The 22,819-nt window shown below is 36.5% G+C and overlaps 2 protein-coding genes across 3 annotated transcripts; one reads left to right on the top strand and one right to left on the bottom strand.

Annotated features, from left to right (window-relative positions):
* Positions 1 to 1,571: 1,571 nt before the first annotated feature.
* On the top strand, positions 1,572 to 8,829 carry LOC119076733 (sodium/potassium-transporting ATPase subunit alpha-1-like). 2 transcript variants are annotated; one of them, XM_037183649.1, is made up of 7 exons: positions 1,572 to 1,699; positions 5,056 to 5,158; positions 5,244 to 5,811; positions 5,876 to 6,254; positions 6,317 to 6,467; positions 6,531 to 8,207; positions 8,267 to 8,829. In XM_037183649.1, the coding sequence occupies exons 2-7, from the start codon at positions 5,127 to 5,129 to the stop codon at positions 8,796 to 8,798; spliced, it is 3,339 nt and encodes a 1,112-aa protein (XP_037039544.1). In that variant the 5' UTR covers positions 1,572 to 1,699; positions 5,056 to 5,126; the 3' UTR covers positions 8,799 to 8,829. The 2 variants fall into 2 exon arrangements, with proteins under 2 accessions (XP_037039544.1, XP_037039545.1); XM_037183650.1 differs by lacking the exon at positions 1,572 to 1,699 and having other exon boundaries at positions 5,049 to 5,811.
* Positions 8,830 to 12,585: 3,756 nt separating this feature from the next.
* Positions 12,586 to 22,373, bottom strand: LOC119076760. The gene is made up of 2 exons (XM_037183717.1): positions 22,141 to 22,373; positions 12,586 to 13,347 (listed from the first exon to the last, which is right to left on the bottom strand). The coding sequence occupies exons 1-2, from the start codon at positions 22,226 to 22,228 to the stop codon at positions 12,719 to 12,721; spliced, it is 717 nt and encodes a 238-aa protein (XP_037039612.1). The 5' UTR covers positions 22,229 to 22,373; the 3' UTR covers positions 12,586 to 12,718.
* Between the last annotated feature and the right edge of the window lie 446 nt (positions 22,374 to 22,819).

Genomic DNA, 22,819 nt, shown 5'->3' with positions numbered 1-22,819 from the left:
TTAGTTAAAGACTCACTAATTCAATTCATTACGTTGGCAACACAAAATATTCGGCGAATTAACGTGTCAATGAACAACATCATATGAACAAACATGTCACACGCATTTGTTTAGATATAAATTTTTTAATTTTCTTTTGAATTAACTTTACCAACTATACCATACAAAAAAAAACGGACACAACATGATTCACATAGTGACACTTATAGTTCAATATTAGTACCGGTTCACTTAAGCAAATTTATTTAGTTTGTCTTTTTTTGGGCACTGTTCTAACGATATTGAGGTAGAGTACACTCGATTTAAACACCGTTCTAAAGATATTGAATTATACACTAGAGATACGGTTGCAATTTCGCGTTGATATCTAAATGACATATATTTGGCAACAAAACGTCGACACAGACGAATCACGAAAAAGTATATGAGCAATAAGCCAAGGAAAAGAAGATATGTTAAAGGTGCGGTGCAAGTATTCATTATTCAGTTCATGAGAGAGCTGCGGTAAAAAAATATCCAAGTCGTCACAACCGCGGTTTCATTTTCACTATGCCTAATTGTGGTACCAACTTAAAAAACGAATGAAATCAGAGAAAAGGAAAAGTTTTCATAGAAAAACGCGTTCGAATAACATCTTCCCGAATGGTAATGTTCAAACCACAATATTGTGATAGACGGACTCCATTTCCAACACTACTATTGGTGTTACGTTACATGCCCATTCTAGCCACCGAATTTATTACCACTACCCATTTTTTTTACCGTGTTTTACTCTCTCATCAGTTTCAATGATCACTTATTAGTTTTTGAACGTAAAAAAATCAACATCATCTGCCTATTTAAATGATCGTATTTGCGGGTCCGTTCTAACTGGTTTTAATTTTTAAATATTTTTTTTATAAATTTGTCAAATCACCTGCTAAATGTGTAGGTATCGATACAATAAATTAATTTTTTCTATGCAAAAAAGAGAGAATTTAATGAATAATGATCATCGATTTGGGGCTTATCGTTTTACTCAAACTTTTACAACCCTTCATATTAGAATCTTTCGACCGTTATTGACACAATGGCCCTTCTTGATGGTTGAGTTAGGGGCTTATAAGTATACTCTCCAAATCCACAAATTTTAAACAAAAAATCCTTTCATTTCAAAAAAAAAACTGGAAAGCCCTGGCCCGGTGAACGATTCTGGACTAGTGTTTAAAATTGGATTTGGTAGAGAGACAAACTCTAACGTGCCCAAAATATTCCTCCTGGAGGAATACCTAAGACTGTAAACTTAGGGGTCATGCAGAAATGTGGGTGACACACCATATTTGATAATATTTTCTACAAAAATTTAACCTCCCGTGATGATTCTCGGTGGTGAATTTTGTGATATAAAAAATCAGAAGAAGTGTTCCCTAGTATCTAATAAAATGGCGATCTCGATCTACCCAATGCTTACAGCCTTGAATTGTCGTCACTGTGATGAAATGGTGCATTTTTCTTACATTATCATCAGAAGTGGTGTGTTCCCGAGTATCTAATGAAATAGCGATAAGCGTGATCTCCTCAAAGTTTACAGTCTTGGTGATATAGCAGCTGAAAGTTAAAATTTTAACATCTGAAAAGGGTGATATCTCCTTGACGAAGTAACGACTAACGAAGTAAAGTAATGGCAATTCTAGACAAGATTGATGTGCCCTTTCGAATTGTATAGCAATTTTTTTTGTCAATTTGTCTTTCAAGGTTTTTCAGAAAAGTGACCATATACGCTATAATCTCGGTGAACGTTGGCTGTACCAGTAGACATATTCTAGCACAATGTCCTACTCATGTTTTAGCCTAAAGTTTAGGCTTTTCAAAGATACCAAACAAAGAACTGATGGTGATAGAAACGAACAATGCACAAAGACCGGATACAGTTATATCTCACGAACTCCGTGAAGAATTTTTTTTAGTCAAGTAAAGTAAAACCGCCATTAACTAGCCCCCTACTGTAATACGAGCCTTTTCTTTGATTCGTTGGAGTCAACAAAAGAAAACACAACATTGGGATCGACACACCGGGCTCATATTTGGTATTTGATTGAGGAGCGTAATATCCTGAAAATGTTATGTTTCTGTATTTTCACTATATTGTGCCACCACACTTGCAGGTATTGTTATTTTTTTGTTTCTAATAAAATCTCCCAGCTTCGATGTCCAACAGCGAATATAAAAAAAAATCAAAAAAGTTCGAATAGTCAAAATTCAGAGGGATCAGTTTTATCAAACTTTTATTTTTGGTATAAAACTCGAATGTTCAAATGTCCCTTAGATTTCGTACCATAAGTTCCAATTGCATACGTTTCATTGAGTTGAATCGTCGATTGATGGCTGGTTTCTTGAGTCCAAAAACAAATATCTTGGATGTTGGTTGAGTTACGTTTCGAGAATCTCTTAACCTGTTGAATCAATCCATCTGTGAAGTTGGATGAAACGTTGTTTTGGTTGAAAATTCTGATTTATCGTCGATATATTTCAACATACATGTAGTAACAAGCGTGACTCAGCATGCTCATGAAAATGCGGAGATCATGTGTTGTGGATGCTTCAAGTGGTAGTTGAGGGCATCGAGATTTTTTTTAATTTCACAAATAAACTATGGATCTAACGTACAATTTACTATTTATCAGTCTTTATTGTCCGTTCTTGATCACGAAATCTTCGAAATAAATGTTATCGCAGAACAAAATTGTGAACTGGTGAAATGGTGAACTTTGTAGCCACCGAAGTTGGTCGACTTTTTTTTAATGTTTTTATTTCTGAACAATGTGGTGCAAAGAACAAAAAAAAATTAAAATCTAGCGGGGTAAGTGAGCCTTTGTACCCAGTTTAATTCAAAACTAGAAAAAAGAGTTGAAAATCGATATACCTCAGGGCCTAATTAAAATCCCCAATTTTTTTTTATTTTTAAAAGTTTTTTAAACTTATCCACCCCTTAGTCCTCCAAATCTGTAAATTTTTAGTTGTTTTTGGTCTTTGGCAAGTCAGCCAATTAATTTAAATATCGAATCGGGTGATATTCGCGCCAAACATTTTTTATGCAACAAAATTTCTCTGGCCATACAACAGGGGAATGCTACCAGCATTCTTGGAACACGCCCATCCAACAATCAGCTAGATGAAGTTTACACAGGCCCGGACTGGCCATATATGGCAACTAGGCAAAGCACAAGTGCGCCTTTTGGATTTTGCGCCTTTTGGATTTTGCGCCTTTTCAGAAATAAAATGTATGTACTATTGTATCGCTGGTCTAGATGATATTATGAAACGTAAAAGGCGCTAATTGTAATTTCTATATTTTGTCGTTGAAAAACGCGAAAATTTTCGCCTGCGGCGCTAATGAAGGAAATCGTTAAACCTTCAACGGAATACAGTTTCACCTTCGATTTCTGTCGAAAGAAATGAGTTTTCTTTAGTTGCTTGACGGACCAGATTCTTTGACTGACTGTCTGAATTTCGATTTTGGTTACTTTAATTGGAAATGAAACTCATTGAACAATCCATTTTTATTCCATACAAAGAAACACCAAGAAATGTTTTTGCTGTTGTTGGTGAAACTTTGGGATTTTTAAACAGAAAGTTCGGTTGGTCGATTTTCACATGATTATGATTTAGCCTAAATACGACTAAAATAAAAAAAAAAAACAGTCAAGAAGAATCGCCAAAGTAAAATCGCCAAAAAATTTTTCTTGGCGATTCTTCAGACTTCGGCGTTTCTTCACACTTTGGCGATTTTTCTTGGTGTTTCCTCGTTTTTTGTTATTTTGTTAAATCACAAGAAAAATCGGCAATGCGAGAAGAAACGCCAAAAAATGTGAGGAACGACCAATTTTCCATTCTTGGCGTTTCTTCGTCGATTCTTCTTGGTGTCTCTTCGCACTTTGGGGTTTTTTCAGGTGATTCAGCAAATCAACAAAAGATGATAAAACTCCAAAAATCTCTAAAGTTTAAAGAAGCGTCTTCACATAAGAAACGTTATTTCGTAGAAGGATAAAATGGCTAGGATCTTACGAAGCGCGTTTATGTTACATTTTGTAAAAGGTTAAAATTACTATGATCTCGCGATGTGCCTTTATATTACATTTCGTAGAAGGATAAAATTGCTAGGATCACACTAAACGCTTACGTTTCGTAAATGGATAAAATTCGCTAAAGTGTGATGAAACGTGAAGATATAAACAAATCATTTTTGTGTTTTTTCACACCTCGACGATTTTTTTTGCGTTTGGTGATTCCTCTTGTCGATTGACCATTTTTTATTTGTTACATCGCCAGAAAAAATCGCCAAATTGTGAAGAAACGCCAGAAAGACAAATTTTCTATTCGTGGCGTTTTTTCCCATTTCTTAGCTTTTCTTCCTTTTTCTGACGTTTCTTTACACTTTGTGGATTTTTCTTGGCAATTTCTTTTTTTGGCGATTCATCACAAGAATACTAAAAAATCAGGGAAATCGGTTTATTAGCGTTTTTCACTTTTAATGTATTTGGTAATTTTCTAATAATTCTTATTTTAATCCTAAGCAAGTTTTCAATAGAATTTCAGCTTCGAACGGTTCATAAAAAAAAATTCGCTCGCTCTGCTCGCGTAGTATACTTAACAATTTAGTACTTTTATCAATTCCAACTGTAGCATAACAAACTGTATCCGAAATAATGTATAGGATTTGTGCAAGTAACAGCTGAAAGAGAGCATATGCTTATATTCTTTCTAAATAATAAGTTTTCGTTTTTTGCGCCTTTCGACTCATCGCACAAGTGCGCCTTTTGGGAGCCAGTCCGGCCCTGAGTTTACAAATTATAAAACATGTAAATACTCATGACATGGTCATGCATTTTCAGTAAAAATAAAGAAAATTTTAAATTTAAATATTTTGTAAGATTTACGAGCAAACAAAATCTAGAAATTTCCGGAAATTGTAATAAATTTTTGGAAATTTAAGGAAAACAATTCCTTTGAGATATGTCTATTCTACCAGGCATAGCAAGACAATAAAATGAACAAAAACATTTTCGAAATTTTCAGGTTAAAAATGTTACCTTTCTTCGCTCAAATCCTTTTCATTCCTGAGGAGAAGACTGCTCAATCTTGCTTGGATGTCATTTATGGACGACCCCACAGACAAAAGGTACCGTTTTCCAAATCTTATACACACCACAACGTCTTCGATGATCTTGTGGTTATAATTTCAACGAATTAACAAATTCAATTAGAGTGTTTGATGATGCCTCTCCACCGTTGTTTTTTTGGTATATAAATCAAAAATTGATTTATGATACGAGCTCAGTTATCAGTAGCCAGTCGTCAAACTATCAACAGAGGAGTCTCAACAGAGGAATCCGCGACATGAAGGAAACACTCTCAATAACAGAGGTAGCTAGGAAGAAGGTAAATTTAACCATTGGAAATGGCGGCCATTGGTTCCACAGCAAGAAGGACCATAAAAATGCGCCAGAGGTGAACGATTCGGAATATTTCAACAACATGAACTACCACCGGCTCACAGCGGAACAGATCAATCAATTGCTTGGCACCTCATATGAACGTGGTCTGGACAGTGCAACGGCAGCAAAGCGTTTACAACAGAACGGTCCCAACGAACTGATGCAGCGTCGTCCGAATTACGTCTGGAAAATTCTCGGATATGTTTTTGGCGGCTTCTGTTCGGTACTATGGATCGGAGTCATTGTCTTCTTATTGTGTTGGAAGCCCCTTAGCACTCCTCCGATTGTGCCAGATGGTGTACCTAGTGTTCAAAACCTTGCTTTGGCTATTCTTGTTGTGAGTAGAAGACATTTGAACACATCCACCAATTTTTCAAATCGAATTCTTCTGAACTCCTCAGGTCTGCGTCATATTTTTGCAAGCCTCCTTTTCGGCTTTCCAGGATTGGTCAACTTCTCGGGTCATGAAATCGATTCTAAATTTATTGCCCTCCGAATGTATTGTTTTGAGAAATGGACAAATCTCAAAAATTTCGGCCAATCAGTTAGTTGTTGGCGACATTGTCCATGTTGATCTGGGCAACAAGGTTCCAGCCGATATTCGACTACTTCATGTATCCAACGACTTGAAGTTCGATCGCGCCGTTTTGACCGGTGAAAGTGATGCCATTGAAGGTAGTACCGATTTCACGGAAGAAAGCTTTCTGGAAACGAAGAACATTGCACTGATGGGAACACATGTCGTTAATGGCAACGGTATCGGTGTAGTGGTGCTTACTGGTAAGTAGTTACCGACTGTTCTTTGCAGTGGGATACTCACTATACTTTATGCATGCATTTAGGTAACAATACGGTTATGGGTCGTATCAATCGATTGACCAGTTCAGGAAAACAAAAGAAGACCCTGATCCAAAAGGAAATTTCCCGATTTGTGCGTATCATTGTATCACTGACGATTGTCCTTGTTTCCATATTACTTACCGAATGGCTGGTGTACGTTACATTACATTCACCTAAGATATTATCAGAAAATTTTGCATTTTGACCCGTTTGCAGGTTCTTGAATCGACTACATCCCGATTTCCAAAGTGTTGTCGTTCTCATGATGAATCTCATGGGCTGTGTCGTCGCATTTATACCGGAAGGAATGCCCGTCGGAGTGGCTATGACGCTGATGATGATCGCAAAACGCATGAAGCAGAACAACATCTTACCGAAAGGTCTCACCACCGTCGAAACGTTGGGATGTGTTAATGTCATCTGTTCGGACAAGACTGGAACTTTAACGCAAAACAAAATGTTTGTGACTACCGTCGGGTTCGGTGATGTGGAGTGCACGCCGGACGAATGTCGTGATATTTTGGAATATTTGCCAAAAAAGCCAACAGCTATCGCTTTTCGGCAGCTCCACCTGATGACCTACTTTTGTAACAATGCTACATTCGATGCTAGCACCATGGACCGTCCAATTCCGGAACGTTTGGTTAATGGTGATGCTACCGATAGCGCTATTCTTAGATTTGCTGCTCATCTTGGCACCGCTGAGAACGAACTTTCACAGTTTCGTCGCGTGTTTGAAATTCCATTCAATTCCAAAAATAAGTTCATGCTCACCATGTACCAACCTGGAGCCAATCCGGAAACCATGAACAAAATTTTCGGTGCTAGCAACCGATCTCTTATCTTCGTTAAAGGCGCTCCCGACATTTTGATGTCCAAGTGTACACACTACTTGTCAGCAGAGACGAATACCGTTCAACCATTGACACCGGACGTAATTTTGCGCTTGAACAATCTCCAAGAGAAATGGGCAAGAAATGGTCAACGTGTTCTCATCCTTTGTCGCCGCTTCTACACTCCCATAAACTCACTAGAATCAAACGAATTGCAAGACGAAATGGTCAACCACGCTGTTCAAGACTTGACAATCAGTGGTCTCGTTGGTATCATGGATCCTCCGCGCCCTGAAATCATAAAAACGGTGGCTGATTGCCGTAGTGCTGGATCTCGCTTCTTTATGATTACTGGCGACTTTGGCCTGACTGCTGCTGCTATTGCTCGTGAGATTGGAATCTTTACCACAGAAAAAGATCCCGATAACTTTGAAAGCATATCAAACACAAATATTGCGTCGTTAGATCTTGCACACATGACTGGAAGTTTATTGTTAACCGGAAGTGACTTGCTGAAGTTGGGAGATCGTGAATGGGACATCGTTTGCCGATACGAAGAAATTGTTTTCGCACGTACTACGCCGGAACAAAAGTTGCAAATTGTGAAGGAGCTTCAAAAGCGTGACCAAGTTGTCGCTGTAACTGGTGACGGAGTAAACGATGCGCCTGCTCTCAAGGCAGCTGACGTCGGTGTTGCTGTTGTCACTGGCAGCGATGTTGCGATTGAAGCGGCCGATTTGGTATTGATGGGAGGTTTCGATTCGATCACAGAAGCCATACGAATGGGCCGGCTTGTTTTCCAAAACTTGCAAAAGGTTATTGGCTACCTTCTACCTGCTGGTTCATGGTCGGAAATTTGGCCAGTTTTGGTAAATGCTTTCTTTGGCACTCCACTTCCACTCAGCTCATTCCTCATGATCATGATTTGCTGTTTCACCGATTTGTTCCCCTGCTTGGCTCTTATCATGGAAAATGAAGAATATGATCTGCTGTCACAAAAGCCTCGGAATGCTCGCAAGGACCATTTGATCAATTTCAAAGTGTATTTGAAATACTACGGGTAGGTTTCCGTTTCATTTAGTACAAGTTGCCAACGAACTAAATCCCTTCCTTACACAGATTCATTGGAACAATGCAAACGATTTGCTCGATCGGAATGTTCTTTCATTTCATGAAAGAATATACTGGCCTTGGTTGGAACGACTTTGTCGGAACGTACAGTAGAGGTCCGTGGGGACCACCTGGCAACGAGACATTCGGCTGGGACAAGTCTGGCAATCTTTTAACGGAGGATCAATTCAATCTCATCCATTATAGTGGTCAAAGTGTTACGTTCATAACTTTGGTGATTTTGCAGTGGGGAAATGTGCTTTGCACTCGGAATCGCAAGATATCAATTATCGAAGGAGATCCAATTCGTGCCAAACGTCGCAATCTGTGGGTGTTCGCAGGCATTTTCGCAGCATTTGTCACGGCCGTAATCGTTACCGAAGTTCCTTCAATTCAAAACGTTATGCAAACAGGAGCCATACCGTTAAAATATTGGTTGCTTCCATTACCTCTGACTTTTGCTGTCATGATGATGGAAGAGACCCGAAAACTGATAGTGAGAGTGTACCCTAAGAGCTTCATTGCCCGATTGTCGTGTTAGATATAGTATGTGATAGATTAGGTGAAACCAACGCACTTCAAGCAAAAGTGATACTCTAAATAGGGTACTGAAACTTGACAGTGCTCCATACAAAATTTTACACTGTAAAAAGAGTGGGGATAAAATTTCATACAAAATAGTACTCTATTTGGCAGCTGTCATTAATAGAACTTTTGCTTGAAGTGCGTTGGTGAAACACTTTTTGTCTATGTTCTTAAAGTTTAGAAAGAAAAACAGGTTTTATTAGTTGTGTATCCAGTTAGTATGATAAGATTTGAATTTAGTTTTGGTAGAAATAAACAGAGTGAAAAATGAGATTCGAAAAACCTGAGATGTTTGTAAAGTTGTGATGCAATTGACGAGAAATTGTCTTTCCACAGAATCCCTTCGGTCCATTTTCAGGTAAAAAACGAGCCATCAGAACAGTCGGAGCGTTTGCTGCGACTGAGCCCCGTACAAACCCGTATATCTATTGCGTACGTGACCCTAGTGCGTCTGTCACCCTACTTTGACCGTAAGCCTATGCGCCGGTTAAAGTAGTTAAAGTAAAATTATTATGTAATGTGTACATCTTAGAAATTGCGCATTTACGAAGCCCCGTACGACGTTCCTTTCAAATAAAACAAAAATTTCAAATAGCCCTAAAATTTTAATTTATTGAGTATACATACACATAGGGCCTAGTATCGGCCTCAGTCCGAGGATCCAATTTTTTTTTTTTTCAACTACATTCTATTCGGCCTTTGATTACCTTCCAAATGAAACAAAAAATACGAAAAACGGATGAAATTTGCTCGAGTTATATATAAAATGCACATAGGGCCCTAGTAGCGGCCTTAGTCCGAGGACCCAAATTTAATTTTTTTTCAACAACATTCTATTCGGCCTTTGATTACCTTCCAAATGAAACAAAAATTACGAAAAACGGATGAAATTTGCTCGAGTTATATATAAAATACACATAGGGCCCTAGTAGCGGCCTTAGTCCAAGGACCCAAATTTAATTTTTTTTTCAACAACATTCTATTCGGTGTTCGATTACCTTCCAAATGACACAAAAATTACGAAAAACGAATGAAATTTACTCGAGTTCAATGTAAAATACACATAGGGCACTAGTAGTGGCCTTAGTCCAAGGACCCAAATTTAATTTTTTTTCAACAACTTTCTATTCGGCGTTCGATTACCTTCCAAATGAAACAAAAATTACGAAAAACGGATTAAATTTACTTGAGTTCTATGTAAAATACACATAGGGCCCTAGTAGCTTTTCACTTCTAAGGCCCTAACTCACGGTCCACTCACCCGATTAAAAAAAAAATAAATATCACCAAAAGACCTTAAATCACTTAGGTGGCCCTAACTCACGAAGGGCCGACCCGAATATGGCCATCTTCGAACCTAGCCTCACTATTTTGACTATCTTTCAGGGAAAAAAAAAAAAATTGAAATCGGATTTGACTCAAGATATCGACGTGACAGACAGACGGACAGACGGCCCAAATTTTTATTGCGGATTCGTCATCTACTATGAACATAGGCAAACACTTTGCCCGTACCGTCTGCTTCGAATTCCATCAATTACACACGGCATCGTAATCCTATAAGCCCCTTCGTACTTCGTACGGGGCTAAAAATTCATGGAACTGGGATGTCCAGTGTTCAAATTTGTGTGATAAAAATGAATAAGAATCACATTCAAATCGCTTGTAATGTCGGGCGTATAATATGCAATGGTCGGCTGAATTCGCATATATTGGCGCTTACATTATGTTCTCGTTTAAGCAGTAACAATTGGTGTGTTCCACGGGCATACGAATTGTCAAAGTACTGTCAAATTTCATCCATATAGAGACATAACCTCATCAATATTTTTTTGAAAATTGGTCTCTATGGATGAAATCGTGTTCGTTCTTCCGGTGAAAATTCGTGTTTACAGTTACTTGGAACAAACCTATATTGGAACGCGAAGCGAATGTTCCCACGGTACATTTACAATTTGTTGAAAATTTTTCAGTCAAAATTCTGTTTTGTTATTAATTAATTAATTACACAAAATTCTGATTTTTCCTGGGATAATGATGAATGAAACTTAAGTTCTAATGGCCTGACTAAGGTTCCTGTAAAGTTTCATAGAGATTGGCTGACTACTTTCCGAGATAGCCCGTCGATAGATAGATAGAAACATACAGAGTAAGTTGAAAGATTTTGGTTGTTTGGAAAAAGTCAATTTGGTGTATTTAGTAGAAAAGTGACCAATTTCAAAACGATGTATCTCCGATAATTTTAAACCTACATAGTCGAGTGATAGCTCGTTTTGTTCGTATTTAAAGCGAGAATATTTTGAAATAGGTTTTGTGATGATATAGACCAATGGGTAGAAACTGAAATGTTCGGCTATACATAGTTGACGCGTCTCAAAAAAATTTCTTCGTTCTTTTTTTGGGAGTTAGACTGCGCTATCGCTATCGCTCCGGACACTCATACATCGCTTGACAGTAGCATGCGATTCTTTCACTTGTTAGTGATATCGCTATACAATGTTAAGCTCAAAACAAATGATGCAACGAAAATGTGTTTCGACAAAAATTTTCTTTGATGCTTGACGAAACCAAGGGCCCTCTCAATAGAACAAACTGACAAATTAAAATGAAAAATCATATGTTTAAATGTGTGTGTGACAGCTTCGTGTACAGACAGTATAGGGACTCTTAATGTCAAAAGTAAGGGACTCATAATGTCAAAAGAATATTGTCAAATTATGGTCCCAAAAATGTCCGCGAAATTTTGATATTATTACTTCAAACGAAATGCTAATTTAAAAAAAAGTATATTTTTTCGTTATAAGTGTTTGTGAATGAAAATTAGTTGAATTAGTTAATAAAACCGATTAGAGTACCTAGAGACACCGTTTCGTCCAGCTGATCTCAAAACTCACTAGTTCACTTCCATAAAATTCCCGTGAATTTTATGTGGAAACAGCACATTGGGGGACTCGTCAGGAACGACAATGTCGAGAGTTTTGTTATCGTATGCGCTCTACGGAAAGGAGGGAAGCTTTCGTTTAAATCACCCAAAATTCAACGTTAAAGAAAATAAATGAAAAGAAACGGCAGGAAAATGGCTTTATTGAAATAAAAAATAAAATTCAAAGCCTGAAACAAAATCCATTCGTCCATCGGCTACTAATGCAACTCGCTCGCTGAACATCACACAACAGACAAGGAAATAAACTTTCACAAAACTTCCACACGACTTTACGCACTTTTTACACAAATCAGTCTAAGAGGATAACAAGAATAATAAGAATGAATATATGTATGAATGGAACAAGACAATTATTGTAATAAAAAAAGGAAGAAGCAAAGTTGACGTTTTCGGATTTAGTAGTGTGTGTGATATGATTTTTCAATGAATTTCGGGTCATAATTCCTCTAGGTAGTCTACCTCTATGGACGAAACTAGTAACAAAGATAATTTTGATCAAAACACGTTGATGCCTCGTGTGCTTTCAGCTGAAGAGCTGAAATAAAACGAAAACAAATTCGGAACGGAAGTCATTTTATTGGCTATAAGTGAAAATTTACAAATATTTATCAGGCTCAAATCTCCGAACCTATTGCTGCCAGAGAGACTTATTGTATAAGACCTTTCAGGACTTTCACACAGACCGTTGTTACAACTTAAAAGCAAGCGTAGATTTTTGAATTTCACTTTTTTACAATAAATTTTTGAATTTGTTTAAAAATATTATATTTTATATCTAGGACTAAGTCTTTTTTTTAGCGCGTGAGAGGTTTCCAGACAGAGCCGAAGGCGATATTTTGAGCAGTGAGTTCCCCCTCGGATCCAGTACATTCAATAATACTTACCATTTAATTTTAGTTTTTTTTTTAAATAAAATAGCTGCCCACTACTTACTAGCAAGGGACGCGCACGGCCTCCATTATGCGCGCTGCCTTTAAAATCAACTCCATTTTTTTCTTCCTTATCATAGCATCCACGTCTCGCATCTCGTTTTGACGCGCCTCAGAGTCTTCACGATAATATTTAATTGTAAAACCATTTACGATATCACGAAGCTTCCTCTTATCTCTCGACTTCTTGGCACTAACATTGTTTTTCATCCGATTTTCTGTGTACTTCCTCAGTTCTTCAGAAGCTGTTGCCTCCGGCGCATTAGAACCTCGAATGTTACGTCTCATGTTTGGATTACTTCCAATTAGTTGTCCATCCCCGGCTTCACGCATTTCGCTCAGTTTGCGTTCCTTATACTGCTCAACGGTCTCTCTCGCGGTCTTCACCATCTTGAACTGTTCCCTATCCTCTACGACAAACTGAGTCTGAAGCGCCTTATAGACTCTATGTTTCAACTTCTCGATCTCACCATCATCTTCCATCATCTGGGGGGGAGTTATTAGCGCACCACCACTCATCAACATGCAACATATTCCGTCCATTTCGAATTTTCTTATACTGTTGTGTTCGCTTTTATTCGACATTTTTTCGGTGATTTCCAACGCATCTGGTGGTCCACTTTGCGCCGTTCCTGTAATTCAAGAAAAACCTGCGTTTAGAAAAGTTTTTTTTCAACATTTTATTAATTACAGTCAAAGGCAGTCAATTTTCAGCATAAATTAGCTTCAGCTGTTTTTCAGCTGATCCATATAAACAATCACAACCGTTTATACGTCTTTATACGGTTTTACCACTATCATGCGCGTGCGTGTAGCAGCTTCAACCGTATTAACAAGGAAAGCAAGTTTTGATTGTATGTGTGGATCAGCTCAAAAACAGCTGAAGCAAATTTATGATGAAAATTGACTGCTTTTGACTGTAATTTGGTTAACATATTTTTAAATTATTATAGATTTAAATACACGCAACAACAGTAATAATAATAATAAATGCACAAATCGAACTAAATAAATAAAATATTCACCCAACATATCGCTAATGAATAAAAGATCTTCCCCAATAAGAACTGAAAAATTCCCAATTTTCAACTGTAAAAAATAAAAGATCTAGTTTGATAGATAGTGATCGACAATGTAGTATTAGGAATGTGAGGCTGCAAACTCAAGGTTCTGAAAGAACAGGTTAAGACAACTCTGAGTTGATCACGAATGCGGTGCACGGGTGACACACAAATTTTGACGATTAGATGTTTTTTATTAAACAGACTCATTGAAGATTGTTTGAAAAGTTAACTTGAAGAAAAGTTGAAAAAAAAAGTTTTTATCAAGTTGACATTTCAAACAATATGTAATGAACACAAAACATCTATTTGTCAAAATTTGTGTGTCACCCAAGGTTCTGAAAGAACAGGTTAAGACAACTGAGTTGATCACGAAGGCGGTGACAAACAAATTTTGACAGTTAGATGCTTTTTATTGAACAGACTCATTACAGATTGTACTTTATCAACTATTTACAGTAGAGTATAAATAGTATTTTGCATAACAAGGGGCGAAATTAAAAAATTTCAAACGTGTGAAGTTTGCAGCCCGCGCCGCAATGAAACTGTTGAGTCATCAACAAAATTTGCTGTAAAAACAGTAAAATGCCGAAAAGTGCAGGGGTTCAGGGGGCTTTTTATTAAAAATAAAAATAAAATTACTATAAACACATTCACTTGCTCATAAAATATTTGGTTATCGTCAACACAACACTACAATGCGTACTTTCAATCAAGTGAACATGTGCTTTCGTTACATATGAGGACCGAAAGTAAAATGATGACAGTGACATTTACTTTCGGCCCGCAAATACGCAAGCCCACGGGGCGAAAGTAAAATGATGACAGTGGCCTCAATTTTTTTACTATCGGTCACCATTTGAGGACCGAAAATACAAACTTTCGCAGTATTTGGCATAAAAAATCATCAAGATCGTTGGGGATGTAACATCAATACAGTGGCACGGGTAACAACTGCTTTCCATATTAAATTCTCACCTCATCAATGATGAGTCATCATATGAGATAAATTATTTTGTAATAAAGACCGTAAACACACTGTCATATTGACATTTTTGAAACCGACAGTAATTACACTTTCCATTATTTTGCCGAACAAAAACAAATCAAAATTTAGTAAATCAAATCAAACTTGATCATCAAGGTAGGTTATTGTACGTCAAGATCAAGTTTCAAATCAAATTAATTTGTGACATTAAATCAAATTTTATTAACAAATTTTTTATATAAATCATGAATTTGAAAACTGTCTAAAAGTATCTTGTGGTCTTTCTAAATAATGTTTCATAGTCACGGAGAAGTCTTTGGTCTTGGGAAATTAAATTAATTCATAACTTTTATCTTAATCCGTATTCATAATTAAACAGTTCAAAATAATAGTACATTACTAGGTTCGGAATCAGGGGAGATTGTTTTCAGCCTGAATCCAGGTTACCTGAACATGATTGGTCTAATTTTAAGCTGACCTGAATTAACCTGAAATCTGACATGAGACTTAAATTTCTGATTAAAATCTACCTCAAGTCAGGCTAGAACGGAAAATCGTGTCAGGTCAGGTAATTTAAATGAGAAACCTGAACATTTTAGTTTACTTTTGACGATATCTTTCCACCAGAATCCTTTTTCAAAAATATAGGACCGTAACAACGACCACGAATGTAATAGCTTTCAACAGAAAATAGATTTGTCTGTAGCAGTTTGACCAGCTCTGAGAAAACTTAGCAGTTTATGAAAATTTCGTTGAACTTCTGATTTTTCTCAGAGTTGGTCAAACGACTACAACCAACACCTAATTGGTGGTCGCTATTGAATTTTTCAAAAAGGATTCTGATGAAAAAATATCGTCAAAAATAAAATACGAGAATATGTATATAGCTAAACATCGATGCCTCTTAAATGATTTTGTAAAATTATCATAGTCAAATATTTAATTTAAAAAAAATGATAATCCCAACAGGGATCATCAAAATTGCTATAGTGTTTTTGGCTTTTTTGATCTACAACGAAAAAAAATCTAAGTTTTTCCTCTATTGTTTAAAAATTTGAAAAGTACAATAAGTCAATGACGTCTTTTAATAGTTATTTACATGACAACGTATAAAAAGTTCAAAAGTCGAGTTTTCATGATAAGTTTGTTGATCCGAGGCTAGGTCAACAATCACATGAAAACGCGACTTTTCATTTTTTATCCCGAGTTTTGTAATAGATTTTACATGTTATATTCGTCGTTCATGTTTCAAGCACTACTTTCGACGCCCTCAGCATGTAACATCCATTACATAGCTCGGGAAAAAATAAATGTCTCGTTTTAGTGTGTTTTTTGACCTCGGCTTCGCCTTGGATTAACAAAATTTACACGAAAACTGTACTTTTCATCTTTATATCTTTAGTCATGTAAAATACTACACTTATCAAAACGAAGGTAGTGACACAATTTTATTTTTTTAAAAGAAACTTCACAATCCACAAATTTCGATATTGTCCCAGACGACATTATTGCAACAAACTCATAAAGAATAAGGTAGATATAATGGAGAGGTAATATCATATAACATAATCAGATGTGCGGTCGATACAACCACCATGCCACCTCTTTCTTTCATTAAAAACAAAATTTTGCATAGAAACTCGGGGTTGTTTTATGATACACACATGAAACATTCTTGTAGACAATATAGCAAAGTAATTACTGAGACTTGAAAACATCTTATAAACCGATCGGGTCTACCCTCACCTTTTAACCTACGCATCAGCCTTGGTGCATGACATAATTTTATTGTTCTCTTGTGCATCTGTCACTTTGTCAATCAAATTGTGGTGTGATTAAATGTAATTTGAGCTTGAGTTTTTGAATTTGACCGAATTATTCTGATTAATTATTTGTGATTTTGATATTAATTAGTGCAGATATTTTCCAAATTATAGGTCATAAGTTAAATGAATTAAACTCAAAACGTATGCAGAAAATAAAGATCCAATTTTGGTCACCGTTGTTGTTTCTAACTATGTGAAAATACGATCAATGTATTGCGCATGTAAATAACAACAACGGTGACCAAAATTGGATCTTTATTTTCTGCATCTGCATACGTTTTGAGTTTAATTCGTTTAATTATTTATTTAGAAAAATATCTACAGGAATTAATATCAAAATCACAATTAATTAATGACGAAAATTCCGCCAAATTCACTGATTAAAGATCAAGTTATATTTTAATCACAGCACAATAGATTAATAAGATGACAGATGCATTACAGGACAATAAAATTATTGATGTCATGCACCAAGACTGGTGCGTACATCAAAAGGTTAGGACAGATCTGTCCCGACCAGCGTAATTGAATGTTTTCAGCTCTCAGTAATTTTTTTGCTATTATTTCTACAAGAATATTTAATGTTGTAGGTATTCAAACATTTTGTTGTCAGCGTAATGTACACTGTACATTGTACAGCACATAAAATTCCTCGTTAAAAAAGGTTGTCCGAGGAACTTTACCAATGCTTCCTAACACATTTTGTACCTACTCGGATTGTACACATTTATGGTAGTATTGGTGAAAAACAAAAACCAAAAAAGTGAAATCTGTTTCACAATGAAATGAACATGCTTAGGTATTTACTGGCAATTTCATAATTGTTTGAGCGGAAATATAGAAAAAGAAATATTTGAAAGATTCGTACTCAATTTAACTTGAGAAATTGAGCCGATTTCATGTAAATTTGATATATTGTTCTTATCGAGATTAAACAAGCAGTCTATTTGCGCGTCGTAAGAAATGTAGTCTGGGACAACATCCACAAAATTATTCAAAATCATTGCTGGGAAATTTTGTGGATTGAATAAAAGATGTGAAAACAAAATTGTGCTAATACGTATCTTTTCATAACTGTATTACATAAAAACAAAAGCATGTAAAATAATAAAAGTAACCATATACAACATCTTCCAGACTTCACAATAGAGTAAGAGTAATTTTAAACCTCAGGACTAGCGGAGTACCCGAGACTTACTTATTATTATTATTACTATATTTTCAAAATATTTGAAATTTTATTTGCAAAAATATTTTCACGTGTCAATAATGTTTCCTCATTTAAGGAATTCATCCACGACGCAAATGGACCAGAGAGATGACGGCTTTACGTCGTTACGACGGATAGAGGGATATATGAAAACGGAAAATATTCGCTCATCAAAAATTAGTTTATCTTTCAACGAGAACGAGACATTATTTCTGATTCATGACTCAAGTACAAAATGAAATGTCAAAAAGTTTAATTCGATGCCGGATGATGTGAAATGTGAAAAAAGTGAGGAAGTTTTGAAAATGATCTTGAAGGACTTTATTAGGAGGACATTTTAGTTTGGTAATGTTTCTTGTTATCAATTTCAAATGTGAAATGTTTCACCGTTTAAAGAATCCAACGGAAACGTCCAAACAAAATGACGCGTCAAATACCGCATGAAAATTATAAAAATCGCGAGTCCAACATATTTTCACGCGGCAAATATTTCCCTGACGCAATAATGAGTTTACGGCGCAAGCGCAAAAAACGCATGAAAATAAGAAATTTCAAACGCAATAACTTCGGATTCTCTTTTGAAGAAAGTTCTTAGAATCGTGAGAATAATTCTTAGCCAATAAGCCAATTATATATGCATTATGTGCATTAGCGGTAGTTGGTTGAATGAAAATTTTTTTCCACTTTTAAGTTTGTGTTTTACAATCGCTGCTCTCGATTCGGTACTTATCAAGACCAACATCCACAGTCGTATCACATGTTTACATTGCCACAGGTAGATAAAAATGTTTCACATAAAGTGTGGTCCCAAGTCCCAAGGCGCCAATTCCTAAAAATTGGCGCGCAAAATCTGATTTATCTGGAAAGTACCACACTCGAAACTTTAACACAAATAATCATTGATAACGTTATCGATCTAATTTATGCCATTTCAATTTTGCCAAAACAAGTCAATTGAATTTTTCTTTTGATTTGATTTGATTCCACAGCGTCGATCGATCAGGTGGTTTTTTCTCTGCTCATTGCAATGCAGAATTTATTTTGTGCCAAACTTTTGGTTAGTTTTCTCTGGGTAGTGGTTCTCATACCTTCGTCCATCGCCCATTATGATCCGGGATATTACCGTGAGCCAACAGACAATTTTAACCGTCGGCCAGACTGGATGAGGAACATCGTTGATTCAGTGCGATTAAGTGAATTGTCGATGCCCGGAACTCATGATGCTGGCGCATTCGGTAATATTATCGAAGTAGCTAAATGCCAGGGAATGGATTTTGATCAGCAACTAGCCGTTGGTGTGAGATACTTCGACATAAGAATTCGCCACTTCAATAATATGTTTCGACTTCATCACGGCATTGTACGATTGGTTGTGGACTTTGAAGACTTTATGGTCAGTGTAACAAATTTTTTGAACGCATTTCCCTCCGAAACGGTTCTATTTCGACTCAAAGAAGAACAGAATCCTGGCGGAACGAACACAAGAACGATGCGTCAAACTCTAGATTCTTATTTAGCTAGATTTACCAGAGTTTTGCGAACAACTAATGTTTTACTGACGTTGGGAGAGGCTCGAGGACGATTCATAATTTCATGCGATGCTGGCAGCCTTTGCTTGGATATCGGTTTGGATTACAATAATCAAATTATCCAAGACGACTTCAGACTTGGGTCTAACGACGATTTACACTGGAAATGGGAACGAGTTCGAGACCATCTCGTGTTGGCTTCAAATGGCCCAAGTAATCGCTTTTTCATGAACTATCTTTCAGGTTCGGGAACCATTCCAATTGTGTTTCCGTATTTTGTTGCCAGCGGTCACGAAGCCGTTGGTACCAGTGCTAATAGACTGAACACCAACCGACCAGACTCAGCATTGTGGCCGGCGTTTCCTAGAGAGCCATGTTCACAAGGCAGATGCATCTTTTTCGAAGGCACAAACATGTTAGCGAGAGACGGAATAAAAGACTACAATCTTGGAGGTGGAACGGCCCGAACTGTTGGAATTATAATGGCAGATTTTCCAGGTGATTCACTGATCGAAGAAATCGTAAACCAAAATAACCGATTCCGCAGAAATAGAGGTATGCGAGTCTGGCGACAACTAACAAGGACATAGGGACGCGACCAAAAGTTTTTTTTGTTGATGTATAAATTGGAATTAAAAAAGAAAAGAAAACTCTGAATGAATACTAGTAAGGGGTGGGTTACGACCCAATTTCTTCAAAAAAAAACTTGAAACTGAACTGAAACCCACATGTTCGTCAGATTAGAATAGATCGGAAGTCTTTATGGCTTTAACCATAGTCTCCTCCATCGTACTGTAAAAATCATTTAGGCCACCCGAAAACGAACGAGAGCATCCACAGCATCCATAACCACAACGCTCTTACGAATATTTCGTCAACAATAATTTTTTGGGTAAGTCTCTGTGGATGATCTTTTTACCAAGGCCTTGGTTTTCACATCTTGCAACAGCCCGGTTTTCCCAAATAATGTGGTGAACACCGGCACACATTAATAATTAGCTGTTACAATCAGACACACTTTCGCAGAAAAGTCAGTTGTCAGCTACGAATCTTAAATATTTATTAGCGTTTTATTACAAAACATGTCTAAATTGTCAAAATTTGTGTTTCACCCGCCTTACTAAGTGTCTTTCAGAACCTTGAAAAAGTCAACTTAAAGAAAACATTCTTTTCAGTTAAGTTGAAATCGTCATTCAGACTTTTTCAGTAGTCCTAATTCACCTAGTCGGTTGGCCTGTAGAGGCGCCACATTTTTTTAGAGTACTTCATTCTCACTGTACTATTTTTTGTGTAACAACTTCACATTGATTCATTCCCAAGAAATGTCACAGCAGTGAAGTTTGTTCATGAAAAAGTAATTCAGTGACAGCAGACTTTTGATGAAGAAAAGAACTAAATTGTAATAGATTTTGCCCTTAGTTTCTAAACTCCATTCTCCTATTACGCCATCTTAAAAATTACCGTTTTGGCTGGAATTTTTGACCATAGACCTTTTAAGTTGAAAAAAAGACTAGATGGTCTGGAGGGATGAATTGACAGTTGACAGCTGTGAGTCTTTGGTCACTATCGTTCACTTTTCAATTTTATTCAACGAAAGAGAACACTTATGGCATTGCAAACAAAATTTATTTTATTTCATTTCAAGCCGAATAGGTTTGTTCCAAGTAACTGTAAACACGAACTTTGACAACCCGAACAACGACTATTTCATCCACAGCAACGTCGCTTACGTGATATTTCATACAAATCGAGCAACGTCGATTTACACAGAAATATTATTGAGGTTATGGTTCTGTGGATGAAATTTGACAATTCATATGGCCTTAGAACAAACCTATTCACACACATTTTTCAGAATTTTCCAGAAAGATGGTAATATGACGCCGCTTCGATTATCGATTAACATCTCCTCTGTAACTCGTCGTGATTATAACTTGTGGGGTGTTCTTTTTTCGAACATGTGTAGGAAAGGTAGGAAAACGACCGTTTTGGGCTATAAAACTAAAAAATGGGTTGAAAAACATCGGACGTTGTTACACTCAATTTTGGTCATACTAAAACATTTCTTGCCGCCATTTTGTTTCGACTTCGCATAACACCTTAAAAGACATACGCATTTCAAACAAAACTAGAGATACTGTTGGATTTTTAAAAAAAATTGCAAAATTTCCAATTTTGGGGAAATTTAATTTAATTTTTAGAATGCAGGAAAGGTGCTAATGTGACGACTGGGACTGGGAATTTATGGAAAACAGTCAACATCGATGAATAATACACCATATTGATCACAGATGACACCAAACTTTGCATTATTTTCGCATCTAACAAAATGGCGGATATCAAACAACGTAAAACTAAAATGACACTTTAGATGCATGCAAGCGTCCATCAGCTCTGATGCCTGTTACGTTCCTTAGAGCCTTACCACTTAAATTTCTAAAAATCGATTTTTAACCGTGTAGCCACGATGGCACATTTTTGGCCAAATGGAGAAAAATGTAGATCAGGCTGCATGTAGTTACCATCATGGCTTCACGAATAAAAGTCGCTTCATTCATTTAAGTGGTGAGGTTCTTTTGGTGTTTCGTTTATGGCAATGTTTTTGTAGTTCAGAGTCAGAGCATAATGTTCACCTCTTCCGTAATTTTCGAGGCATTTCAATCTGGCATTCATTTGTGCAATTATAAAAAAAATTAGGTTACGAACTTTTCAATGGGTTCATTAAGCGCAATGATTTTTCAAAAACGAAACGTGCGATATAAACTGAAGGTTTTGGTCTGTCGAAAAAAAGAATTGTTTTTTATCACTTACCAATAATAGCGTCGTTGCTGCTTCCTTGATTTGTTAAGTGATTCATATTATTGGCTCCTTGATTCTCGTTATTGGCTTCTCGATTCATGTTGTTGGCTCTGCGATTCGATGTCGGTTTAAATTAATTGGTTCACTCTTTTTGCTGTCGTTTAGTCTGTTGATAAAAAAAATAATTTTTTTCTTCAATCTTCTTTTTAATGAATTTGTAAGAATTGTTTGAAACGTCTGTTGTCGAGAACTTCTAAGCGATAAATGAACTGTTGAATTACTGTTGCATCTATATATGTACATACTACAACCCTCGTTCGTTCGTTTTCGTCCGTTTTCGTTCGTTTCCGTGATTATACACACTTTTGCTTGACAAGGTGTATAAAATGCGCCTCGCATTGCTTGTCTATTGAAGCGCGAACAACTAATTGTTCGTCCTCTTTGTTTCATCATAGCCGATGATTATGGTCATCGTTAAATAAATGGTAAAGTCGAAGAAAAGTGTCTTTTATTTAGAAGGTGGAATTACACCAATTCCGTTAATGGTCCTTCTACGCCATCTTAACAAATCAGTGAAATATAATACAGTCCACTAAATCAATTTATGTAAAATTAAAAATACCGGCGACAATGATACGTTCCGGCCGCATAAATAAATAAATTAAAATAACGGCGACAGTGATACGTTCCG

Source organism: Bradysia coprophila, unplaced genomic scaffold, assembly GCF_014529535.1.
Source record: "Bradysia coprophila strain Holo2 unplaced genomic scaffold, BU_Bcop_v1 contig_232, whole genome shotgun sequence".
Lineage (NCBI taxonomy): Eukaryota > Metazoa > Arthropoda > Insecta > Diptera > Sciaridae > Bradysia > Bradysia coprophila.
This window is presented reverse-complemented; position numbering and strand designations above follow the sequence as displayed.